Source organism: Dendrobates tinctorius, unplaced genomic scaffold, assembly GCF_039654945.1.
Source record: "Dendrobates tinctorius isolate UK_male_01 unplaced genomic scaffold, ASM3965494v1 ptg000091l, whole genome shotgun sequence".
In the NCBI taxonomy this organism is placed as follows: Eukaryota; Metazoa; Chordata; class Amphibia; order Anura; family Dendrobatidae; genus Dendrobates; species Dendrobates tinctorius.
Window position 1 is genome coordinate 3,590,729 of NW_027361759.1, and position 13,041 is coordinate 3,603,769.

The 13,041-nt window shown below is 44.3% G+C and overlaps 1 protein-coding gene across 2 annotated transcripts in view; it reads left to right on the top strand.

Annotated features, from left to right (window-relative positions):
- Positions 1-13,041, top strand: part of SENP7 (SUMO specific peptidase 7) — a 126,722-nt gene that overhangs the window by 78,747 nt on the left and 34,934 nt on the right. For both annotated transcript variants that reach the window (XM_073586182.1, XM_073586181.1), the window contains exons 15-16: positions 12,491-12,613; positions 12,825-12,917. In XM_073586182.1, the coding sequence (XP_073442283.1) occupies positions 12,491-12,613; positions 12,825-12,917 (216 nt within the window). The remainder of the gene's footprint in view (positions 1-12,490; positions 12,614-12,824; positions 12,918-13,041) is intronic.

The window sequence follows — 13,041 nt, forward strand, 5'->3', positions numbered from 1 at the left end:
TGGCCCCAGATAATGCTGCACAGTGTGTTGTGGCCCCAGATAATGCTGCACAGTATGTTGTGGCTCCAGATAAGGCTGCACAGTGTGTGGCCCCAGATAATGCTGCACAGTGAGTGGCCCCAGATAATGCTGCACAGTGTGTTGTGGCCCCAGATAATGCTGCACAGTGTGTTGTGCCCCCAGATAATGCTGCACAGTGTGTTGTGGCCCCAGATAATGCTGCACAGTATGTTGTGGCTCCAGATAATGCTGCACAGTGTGTGGCCCCATCATGTTGCTGCTGCCGCCTCCGTTACAAAAAAAACAAACAAAAAAACTGTATACTCACCTCCTGCTGCCCACTGCTCATCAGCGTTGCCGGCTCTGGAACGGGGACAGATGAATATGGCTCCCCCCATTTATACTCACCACCTCCTGGCGCTCGTCTCTGCAGCGCAGCCCCTGCTTGTTCCATGTTCTCGGCGCTGTTGCTCTTCCTGCTTCAGCGGTCACGTGGTACCGCTCATTAAAGTCATAAATATGCGCATATTCATGATTTAATGAGCGGTACCTCGTGACCGCTGAAGCAGGAAGAGCAGTGGCGCTGAGAACATGGAACAAGCAGGGGGGCTGCAGAGAAGAGCAAGGAGGGGGTGAGTATGATCTCTGACACCCCCGATCCCCCTCTCCCGCCGCCCCTCCCCCAGAATGACTCGTGTATAAGCCGAGAGGGGGACTTTCAGGCCCCAAAAATGGGCTGAAAATCTCGGCTTATACACGAGTATATTAGGTAGATGATTTATTTTTATGAATAATCTTTTAATGTGTTAGGCCTCATTCAGCCATCTATTTTTTTTTGTTCAGATATACTGATTTTTTTTGTTCTTTTTCTTATCAGTGTGCAGTATCAGAGTTGTATTAGTGTTTAGCCCATAAAATAGTTTTCATGCTTCTTCTACCCATTAAAGAATCGCTCCAAAGTTTTCATCCTCTTAATGTATTGCAATCATCATATTCTATAGCACTGTGTACTTACAATCGCTCATATTGCCTTTCGTTTTTGATCAGGTAAATTTTTATTGAACATTTTCAAAATCCAGAAGACATGTAATCAAACACAGGATAATTCCTGAACAGCATATTACATAAACAGTCTAGAAACCCATAAAGTTCCCCATAGTCCCACCCCCTACCCCCACCCAACAAAAGCCTGCCTCTCTCTCCTGGTGTATTTAGTCTCCTCACGGCCACAATTCTCCATTGCAGATGATCAAATTTCTAAACGGTTCCTTAACGCCTGTAAAGTCCATTCCAAATCCCGGGCTGTTAGCGTAACCTCAAGAGCCACCTCTGCAGTAACATTCACCATAGTGTAATGCTGATCTAAGGATCTCATTACATCCTCAGCGCTCTCAGCCATGTTAAAGCAGAAGGTGCCAATCCTGGAGTATCCAACCAGAGCGCCCATATATCTTCCCACTTCTTAATTGTCCGCCGCTTTTGATATACATACTTTTCCATATCAATAGTATTATTGACTGCATTAGTAACCTCCGTGATTGTCGGTACAGAGGATCCCCTCCAATGAGCCGCCACTCTTACGAGCTTGATATAGTTTACGTGAGATTGCCAACCGAAAGTGGCAAGTTCGTCACCTGACCCTGAAGGGCCATTTAAGGGTCCAGTACCATATGACATTTATAGGCACTGATAAGTAAATCAACCACATCTCCCCAAAATCTACGTAGCCGGGGACAGTTCCAGGTTAGGTGAATCAAGTCTGCATTAGGCATACCACATTTCCTACAATCAGCCTCTCTAGCATAATCAATCAATCAAATTTATTATCGCCAAGTACATATTACATATATACAAGGAATTCTTTGTGGCAAAGAGGCAACATAATATATAACAACAGATACAACAAGTAACATCTAACAAGACAGATACAGTATATAGTCTACACATGACGATTTAATTGTTGAACAGAGAGTGGATAGAAGCTGTTCATATGGCGGTTGGTACTGCATTTGGGGACTCTGAAGCGACGTCCTGAAGGGAGTAGTTGGAATGAGGAGTGTCCCGGGTGAGAGGGATCGGATGAAATTTTCAATGCGTGGGATCGAATACTCTTATCATAAAGATCCTGGATTTTAGGCAGGGGGGAGCCTATAATTCTCTCTGCTGTTCTGAAAGTCCTTTGTAAGCGGAGTTTGTCATGCGCAGTGGCTCCCCCATACCAGACTATCAGAGAGGAACAAATCACAGATCTGATGACAGCATTAAAGAATAAGATCAGCAGATTCTTAGACAAACCATATCTTTTCAGCTGACGCAGGAAGAACATCCTCTGTTGTGCTTTTCTTATAACAGCATCCACGTTTTTCCCCCATTTAAGATCATGAGAGATGATAACACCAAGGAATTTGGTCTCTGTGACCCTAAGAACCACTTCGTCATGGATGTAGATTGGAAGTATCTCATGTTGATCTTTCCTAAAATCCACAACCATCTCAGCAGTTTTTTTAGTGTTGAGTACAAGATTATTGGCTTTACACCAGTCACATATTCTTTCCACCTCACTCCGATACAAGTCTTCAGCATTTCCCCTGATGAGACCAATCAGTGTCATATCATCGGCAAATTTCAAGATTTTTACTGAGTCTGCTGAAGAGATGCAATCATTCGTATAGAGAGAAAACAGTAACGGGGACAAAACACACCCCTGAGGTGCCCCGATGTTTGTGACCAAGGTGTCCGAAGTGAATGGTCCAACTTTTACACTCTGTATCCTGGCTGTCAGGAAGTTATAAATCCACAAGCATAAGTTGAGAGGGACTCCAAGAGCTACCATTTTCTTATGAAATAAATTCGGATCAATGGTATTGAACGCTGAGCTAAAGTCCATGAAAAGAATCCGGACATATGAGTGCCGTTCATCTGTATGATCCAAAATGTACTTCAGTGCCAGATTGACAGTGTCGTTTGCCGAACGATTCTCCTTATAGGCAAACTGAAGCGGGTCCCATAGCTTCTGCGTGAATTTTATCAGGTGGGACATCATAATTCTTTCGAAGACTTTCATAGCTACAGATGTGAGTGCTACTGGTCTATAGTCGTTCAACTCAGAGGATCCCACTTTCTTGGGGACAGGGATAATTGTGGAATTTTTCCAACACTGAGGTACAACGCACTCTTTCAGTGACACATTGTATATATTTGTCAGTATAGGGGCAAGCTGGGTAGCACATACTTTCAGACACATTGGAGATACACCATCAGGGCCAGGTGCCTTTTTGACCTTAAGTCCCTTCAGGATGCGTATCACCTCTGCCTCGGAGATCACTACTTGGGTGTTGCACAATGAATGATCTTTATATGAACAGACTGAGGAGCTTAGAGATGAATAGCCACTGTGTGTAGAGCTTGCCTCAAATCTGCAGTAGAATTCATTTAACTCTGCTGCCAGACTTCTGCTGGGGTTCACTATAGTGGGGTGGCTTTTATAATTGGTGACCTCTCTTAATCCTCTCCATGCAGATCTAGTATCTTTTGATGAGAACCTTTCCTCCAGAATCTTTGCATACTCGTGTTTGGCTAACTTGATCTCTTTAGATAGCGAGTTCCTAAGTTTCTTGAATTCAGTAATATCGCCTGCTTTATAAGCCGCCTCTTTTCTCTTACGGATCAACCTGACTTTATTTGTAAACCACGGCTTGTTGTTTCCCCGAAAGTGGACAGATTTGGATGGAATAAACGTGTCTTCACAAAAACGGATATATGAGGACACTGCATCAACCCATTCATCCAGACCCGAGCATGTTTCCTGGAATACCTCCCAGTCCATGCATTCAAAGCATGCTTGCAGTTGCAATTTTGCCTCCTCAGACCATGTCTTCTTTGTATAAACTGTAGGTTTGGATGTTTTCAACCTTTGCCTGTAGGCTGGAATTAAATGAATTAGACAATGATCTGAAAAGCCCACTGCTGCTCTCCTCACTGCCCTGTAGGCCCCTTTTAAGACAGTATAGCAGTGATCAAGCGTATTGTTCTCTCTCGTGAAGCAGTTTATATGTTGAGTAAATTTGGGGAGATCCAGGTTGAGTTTTCCTTTGTTAAAGTCCCCCATTACGATCACAAATGCTTCAGGAGATCCTTTCTCCCATTCTGATATTTTGCAAGCTAATTCACCAATAGCAGCTTTAACAGATGCTTGAGGGGGAATATATACTGCAACCAGAACCATAGATGAAAACTCTCTTGGAGCGTAAAATGGTCTACAATTGAGTGCAAGGTACTCTAGATCTGGAGAGCAACCTTTTCCCAGTATGTTAACATCACAGCACCAGCTAGTGTTGATGTAGAGACATACCCCACCCCCCCTTTGTTTACCTGAAGCTACACAATCACAGTCAGCTCTGTAGATAACAAAACCAGGTAGATCCAGACTACAATCAGGGATGGTGTCATTCAACCAGGTCTCAGTAAAACAAAGAGCAGCTGAATTGGCCATATCAGATCTCATGTTACAAAGTAAGTTCAGTTCCTCCATTTTGTTAGATAAGGAACGGACATTAGCCAAGTGGAGTGAAGGAAGAGCTGTTCTGAACCCTCTCCTCCGAAGGCGTGCCAGGACTCCTCCTCTCCTACCTCTCTTGCAGTACACCTCCACAGGTTTCACAGAAGTAATGGATTTTATGTACTCAATTGTTGAATTAGCAATCATGCTCCAAGAAGGGGAGTCCATGAGAAATTGCGGATGATTCCAGAATAATAAATCGACCCTTGAAATCATAAGAGTAGGTTTACAGAGTGCAGTGGCCATGACTACACTCAGCTTGTAGCTATAAAGACTGAACAGTCACAGCTTAGCAGAGTTAAATGTACAACTTTCCATAAAGGGTGCTCCCAGCACTGCTGGGGGGGAGGGCATGGGTGCAACAAGACAGGGACATCAGGGGACACGCCAACAGTCAGTCCAAACCTGCCCAGCTCACCCTTTCAGCTCCACCTGGATCACAAGATCTCCAGAACATCTCCAGCACCGCACACTCCACCAGCTTTCCTATCCCGGGATCATCTGCATGCTGGAAATGGGTACAAGGCAGGTAGCCAGCAGCTTCACTCTCTCCCAGCTGAAACCAGGCACGGAGCTCCACGAGGACAGAAAGACACCGGTCCCAGCTGGTCGCAGTCTCCACACTACTCCCAGCTCTGCCGAATCCTGTAGCCCTACAGCTCCATGTGGACCACAAGATCTCCAGAACAACTCCAGCACCGCACACTCCACCAGGTTTCCTATCCTGGGATCATCTGCATGCTGGAAATGGGTACAAGGCAGGCAGCCAGCAGTTTCACTCTCTCCCAGCTGAATCCAGGCACGGAGCTCCACGAGGACAGAAAGACACCGGTCCCAGCTGATCGCAGTCTCCACACTACTCCCAGCTCTGCCGAATCCTGTAGCTACGCAATGGTGAGTGAACCAAAGGGAGAATTAACAATTAAACGGGGTAAAAAACTAAAAAACTCAGGAGCCTCATGCCAAAGCAGCCATCTCTTGGCGCTCCTCCTCCATAACCCATTCTCAACAAGCATACAGGGGTTCGATATACCCGGTGAAGCAAAAAAAGATGTGACGCTTTCTGCGCCTCACTAGTCGACACTTTTGTGACTTCTTGCAATATATCTTCCCACTCATCGTCTGTGAAGTCTCCCACATCAGCCTGCCATTTAGTCTTCAAAACTTCCAGATGTGCCACTCTCTTTTCTGACATCTCTGCATGTATCATGGATATAATGCCTCTCGATCCACCTCCCATCACTATTCTATCCAGCAAAGGGGTTCTATCGCATCTATTAAGCGGGGTGAGTCGATGTTGTGTTTCACAAGCATACCATAGCTGCAAATATTGAAAAAATCTTACATTAGGAATGGAAAATGTCTGTTTGAAATCTTCAAAAGATCGAAGTTCCCCGTCCGAATAACGTTGCGATATTAATTTAAGGGTTCTCCTCTCCCACAGCTCAAAGCCCTCTAATTTAGTCAGCTCGGCACAAGTCGAGTTTCTCCAGATCAGGGCTTGTCTGGTAACCCCATGTATACTAAGTAGTTTCTTGGCCATATTCCACCCCCTATCCATACAGTTCATTGTCGGAATATTGAGAGCCAAACCCTGACAAAACTGCCCGAATCCAACGATTGTATCAGCTAGCATATGCCCCAAGGAACTTCACAAAGTGTAATCTTCCTCCCCCCATCCTCTGAAATGCTGCAATTGTGCCGAGAGATGGTAAAGAAATGGATCAGGAACTGCTAAACCCACCTTCTCTTTAGATCTACGTAGTACTTCCAACCGAATTCTAGGAACACTCCTCTTCCAAATAAGCTCTCTGAATACTCTATTTAATTGGTAAAAAATTTGGCTAGGAATCCAGACGGGCACATTATGAAGAATTATACAAAGCTTGTGGCATGAGGACCATTTTCTTTAGGTTTACTCTGCCCACCATACTCAATGGTAACCTGTACCAGTCCTTTACTTTTTGATGAAATTTAGCAAAACAATGGGGTAAGATTTAGGCTACTTTCACACATCAGTTTTTTGCCGTCAGGCAGGATCCGGCTATTTTTAGAAAAAACGGATCCGGAATAAATTTTGGAGAACTGTAGAAACGGATCCGTTTTTCTGCCGGATCCGTCTAGCAGGTTCTATCTGTTTCCTGGGGGCTGGCCAATTGGATCTGAGCATGCGCAGACTTAAAAAAACGGATCCGGTGGCTGGATCCGTCTTTTTCTGGATCCGGCGCCCATAGACTTTCATTGTGGCAAAAAGCCGGAAGCGTCGGATCCGGCGCTTCCGGCTTTTTCGCCGGAGACAAAAAACGTTACAGTAGCCGTTTTTTCCAGACGCCGGAATGAGACAAGTAGCCGGATCCGGCAAAAAACGGATGAAACGCAATGCCATCCGGCGCGATCCGGCGCTAATGCAAGTCAATGGGGAAAAACTGCATCCGGCATTGCATTTTGCCGTATCCGGTTTTACAAAAAAAAGCCGGATCGCGCCTGATGACGAAAAACTGATGTGTGAAAGAGGCCTTAGGCGTTCAAAATCTTGTACATTATGCCCGATATGAATTCCCAAGTATTTAAATTCTGAGAATACATTTAAGCATCCAGCTAGTCCCGAGGGATTCTCGGGAGCCCATCCCACCGGCATGATCGAAGATTTCTCCCAATTAATAAATAGGCCAGAAATCCTTGCAAAGGAGTCGAAGACCTCCATTGCTACTTTCAGGGATGACAGCCAGTTTCCAAGGAACTGGAGCATGACATCAGCGTATAACGCTATCTTTTCATGCAGAGACTCGTATTCAAATCCTGTAATTTCAGGTGTCGCACGAATTGCCGCCGCCAAGGGCTCGATAGCTGGAGCAAACAATAAGGGAGACGGGGCATCCCTGTCTAGTGCTTCGATATAAGTTAAATTTATCTGAGATCTCCCCATTAACTCTGATCCTGGCCTCCGGTCTCGAGTATAGCAGCTGTACCCAGGCAATAAAATTTCTACGGAAACCCATCCTACCCATCTTAGCAAATATACAGTCATGGCCAAAAGTTTTGAGAATGACACAAATATTAATTTTTACAAAGTCTACTGCTTCATTTTTGCTAACGGCAATTTGCATATACTCCAGAATGTTATAAAGAGTGATCAGCTTAACAGCAATTACTTGCAAAGGCAATATTTGCCTAGAAAATGAACTTTATCCCCCAAAACACATTTCAACATCATTGCAGCCCTGCCTTAAAAGGACCAGCTAACATCGTTTCAGTGATTGCTCCATTAACACAGGTGTGGGTGTTGATGAGGACAGGGCTGGAGATCAATCTGTCATGATTAAGTAAGAATGACACCACTGGACACTTTAAAAGGAGGCTGGTGCTTGGCATCATTGTTTCTCTTCTGTTAACCATGGTTCTCTCTAAAGAAACACGTGCAGTCATCATTGCACTGCACAAAAATGGCCTAACAGGGAAGAGTATCGCAGCTAGAAAGATTGCACCTCAGTCAACAATCTATCGCATCATCAAGAACTTCAATGAGAGAGGTTCCCTTGTTGCCAAAAAGGCTCCAGGGCGCCCAAGAAAGACCAGCAAGTGCCAGGACCGTCTCTTAAAAGTGTTTCAGCTGCGGGATCGGGCTACCAGCATATTTCTGTATATGATAAAAACATCTGACAAACACACATAAAAACCAGAGGCCGGCAGATCATGTGAAAATATAATATTTGTGTCATTCTCAAAACTTTTGGCCATGACTGTAGTCCACAGATATGACCATTCAACACTGTCAAATGCCTTGGAAGCGTCCAAGGACGCAACAGCTCTAGGTTCCTTTCCATTTGATGGCATCTGTAGTTTTTAATATAACGGACGAATACTAATCGCAGTCGATTTTTCTGGCATAAAGCCAGTTTGGTCTGGATGAATAAGGCTTGTTATTACTTTAGATAGCCGTATCGCTAGGATTTTCGCTAGAATCTTAACGTCGACGTTTAAAAGGGAGATAGGTCGGTACGACTCTGGAAGACAAGGATCTTTATCACCCTTGGGTATCACTACTATGATCGCTTCATTCAAGGACCGGGGCAGGTGACCATCCTCCCCAGCTGCTTCGAATACCTTCAGCAGCTGTGGAAGCATGATATCCGAGTATTGTTGACATACCTCCATCGGTAGCCCTTCAGTTCCCGGTGCCTTGTTTCCTGTCATAGTCTAGAGCCTCCTCCAGCTTCTCCATACTAATTGGAGCCTCCAACGTGGCAGCGTCCAATTCCGACAAGGTAGGCAATCTAGCATAAGTATATCATCAGAAAAACCCACCTGAGACTCATACAGTGTCCCAAAGAACTCTCTAAAAGCTGTTAAAATTTCCACAGAAGACCTCACCAGTTCCCCATTCTTATTTTTTATCTCCGTCACCATCGCAGAGCCAGATTGGGTCCTCAGCAAGGTAGCCAGCAAATGTCCAGTTCCCTCTCCTTCCCCAAAGTAAGCCCGGCGTTGAGAATAACGTTTATTTGCAGCCTTTGAAAGCCCATATTGAGCTAATCGTTTTCCCGCATCCTTTAATGCACTAAAATATGTATGTGACGGAGTTTCCAAATATTGCATTTCTGCAGGGATAACCTCTTTCTGCAAAGATCCCCATATGCTCTAGATTTTGTCTTAACTCTGTTCACTTCTGTGATCAATAGACCCCTTAGATAGGCTTTAGACGCGTCCCATACTATTTCTCTTTTGGCTGTGCATTCATTAACAGCAAAAAACTCTTTTGGTAGATCAGGAATCCTGGCATCTGCCTGAATAATAGGTATCCAGAATGCATTAAACGGCCATGGTGCACGTTCCCCTCTTCCACTCTCAAACCAGTCAAAGGTCGCCATAACAGGGGACTTTTCTGACAGAGCTCTGGGCAAGTATTCTACTCTCCTGGCCAGCCGGACTGCCTGTGGGTTACCCAGTACCATATCAGTCCTAGACAGTGAGCCGTGGGAAAGGGACAGGCATGAGTATAATCTCTTTTGTGGATTGTCTCGCCGCCATGTATATGTCAGCTAGCAGTTTCCCAAAGTTCAGCATTTTAAGAGTTCGGGCTATGATAGCTATTCAAGAAAGACAAAAGTAGCGGAGCATCATGAGGAAACATTTCATGCAAACATCTAGCCGCAATAGCCCCACACACCAAGAGACAATTGAGAGAAAATAGTAACAATACCCAACTTACCCCCCCTCAACAAACCCAAGTCCCAGTTCAAACATAATACTGGAGGCCGGGAGTCCCTTTCTTCGCACACTGCGAGAGTCCAGACCATTATCCATCGGCTCTCCAGAAAAAAGGGGGGGCTTGTTAGCAGCTCGCCACTGCCGCCAACCAGAAGCAATGATAAGCAAACCCTCTCTATACCGCCTTCCCTTTTTGCCCCACATATTACAGGAGTCTTCGTTACAGATCATCTGGGTATTTTCACATATTGATGGACGGAATGGGAGAAAAAAAAATAGGGGAACCATCAAAATAAACTACAGAGCCCATTCGCGCCACCAGAGCAGGCCAAAAATATCCAGCAGGGGAAAATGGGAGCTCCATCTTCTCTCCACCAACAATCAGTCCAGAGGGGGATGATATGAAAAATGCAAAAAAGACATTCAGCAGAGTTCAACAAACACACAGTAGTCCACGAGCAGAAGATAAATAAACTCAAGTTGCTGACTGACGTATTCTTTTCTCATTTTTGTCCAGCCAATCCCGCGCGTCTTTTGAGGATTCAAAGAAATGTGTAGACTCCATGGCTACCACTCGTAGCTTAGCTGGGTATAGCATTCAATAAGGCACTTTTAAGGAGCGCAGCTGGCGTTTAACATCTTGGAATTGCCGTCTCTTATTCTGGGCCTCAATGGAAAAGTCCGGGTACAAAGAAATCTGTTGCCCATCTATTATTGGATCCGCCTTGTCCCTGGCCTCTCTCAGGATGGCATCTCTGTCCCTATAGTGAAGGACTCGAATCAAGACAGTGCGCTGTTGCGCCCCTGGAACCTGGGGTTTGGTGGTGACCTTATGGGCTCTTTCTGTTACAAACAATAGGGACAAAACATTATTCCCAAATGACTGTCAAATCCAAGCCTCAAAATATTCTACGGCTTTTTCCTTCCGCCTTCTCAGAGACCCCCACTATTCGTATATTATTGCGGCGCATCCGGTTTTCCAAATCATCCTGTTTGGCTCTGATTGCCTCTATCATTCTGCCGTACTGTTCCATTCGTGTTGTGATGGGCCACAATACATCTTCCACATCGTTATGTCTTTCTTCCAGCTCAGTAGTTCTATCAGTTAATGATCTAATATCTTGCCTGACATTTCTCAGCTGATCCTTAATGTCTCTCATTTGTAGGGCCAGTGCTGCCTTGCCCTGTGATACAGCATTCAGGACATCAGTGAGGGTGGGAGGATTAGCAGTCTGTGATAAAGTGACCATGTGTGCAGGATCCTGCATCTGCTCCTCAGCCTGCCCCTTGCACTCCCTGGGGGGCCTTCCACCGTATCTCCCTCTGATCTGATCTCCGCCTGCTGGGGCTGTTTGGGAGAGCCCTTGGCCGGGGACCGCGCATACCTCTGCAGCTTTGCAGCTGTCTCTCACTGTCTCTCCTTTGCAAGCCTCACAGCTGTCGGCCCACACAGCAGTGAGGTGCCATTTTGAGCTTTCCCCTCCACTCCTCTTCCAGACTGTGATTTTCTCATTGTTTTCGGCCGTACACCTCCTGGTAACTGTCCACTGGCATTGCGGGCTCCAGAGGTATAGAAAAAGCCGTCCGGACCCCTCAGGGCTTAGGATGGGGTACTGCAACAGGATAAATTAACTGGAGCTAACGTTAAGGTTAAGAGGATAAAAATTTTGATGGGAGTTCTTCTTTTAAAAATGGACATCACATGGGTGACACACTGATGACATCCATATTTAATACTTTATTTCCCTGGCATAATTTCTTTTTGACCCAAGTCATTCATCAAACTCTCTCGTACAGTCATATAGTATCTAGATATTATTTTTCTTTTTTGAAGACACTCTGTCACCAAAATAACATGGCCTTCCCCATAGACTATAATGGGTTATGTGTTCAGTCTGTGAAAAATGGACAGCTGAACGAGGCCTTAGACACTTTTCTTAGAAGAAATGCTTGTTTACCACTAATATTTCATAGCAACATTCATACATGGTGCAACACAATACGTCAGTAATCTTGACCTGTACCGTATTAGATCACTGATCCCCTGAATAAATCCACTAAATACAGGGTTACCACCTTTTGTGCTGTGCTATGTGGATGATTTCATGCGATGTCTTTTACATTTGTAGCCAGACACTAATCATTACTGACATGCCAGCTGGCCCCTACACAGAGAAATGCTTGGGAAAGCTAATTCTTGCTGGATTATACCCTGAGCCGAACAGTTTGCTGGAAATTGTGTAAGCAGATATTAGTGTGTTTTGAAGGAAACGTTTTATTTAATTTAGGAGTTAAGAAGGTAATTTTACTACAGAAGTCTAATAGTTCGGCTGTATTTGGCTTCTAATCCTTTTGATGCCATTTGTTTCAAATTTTTGACGTGCAAATTAAACAAGAATAGTAAAAATGTAATATTTCATGCCGATACTCAGGTAACCAAAAATAGGTGGTGTACCCCCAAAAAACAGCTGCTTTCTGAAAGCGCATTGTGAAAATGCCTTCAAAGAGGGTTTTTTTTAACTTCATGCATGTGGCTAAAATATGGTGGTAAGAGACCACATTGGCAGGCGGTACGCTTTCTTCTCACTGTCATAAACAGTACAAGGACTTTCCTTCCTGCTCCCTGACTTCTTGCTTGCCGCACCCTCTCTTACACAAACTCTGACCAAATTGGCCATGAGTTCAGTGTTACATTTCTTTATTATTTCCTTTTCTCTCCTTCAGGTACCTCCTATTAGAGAAGTTTCCAACACATTTTGCAGAGAAATGTCACGTATTTAGCAGTTTTTTCTTCAGGTGTTTGACAAGAAGAGATAATGTTACAGATGATAATAACTCAGGAATGCCGTAAGTATGCGTCATTTTTTTTTAAATTACTTGTAAGTTTAATACTTACTACATCAGTGTTCATTCAGTTTACTCGGGAGAAATTAATCCTCCAAATCCACTTTATTTTCAAAAGATTCGCCACCTACATTAATTCTTACCCAAGCAGTTTGAAGCTCTGTTGTCTGTGATGTGAATGTTCAATAGTGAAATTGTTGTATTTTCTGTACAGCGCTGCGCAGAGAAGACACCGTAGAGTCAAAACTTGGACCCGACATGTTGACCTCTTTACAAAGGATTTTATCTTTGTACCCGTTAATGAAAAGTAAGTATTTCATGAAATACATTGAAGACTGGTTCAAATATGGCTACTATTGTTTTACAAAATATTTATCATTAATAATTTCTCTCATTTCCCTATTGATGCACTCTTCTTTTTAGGAAAGTAA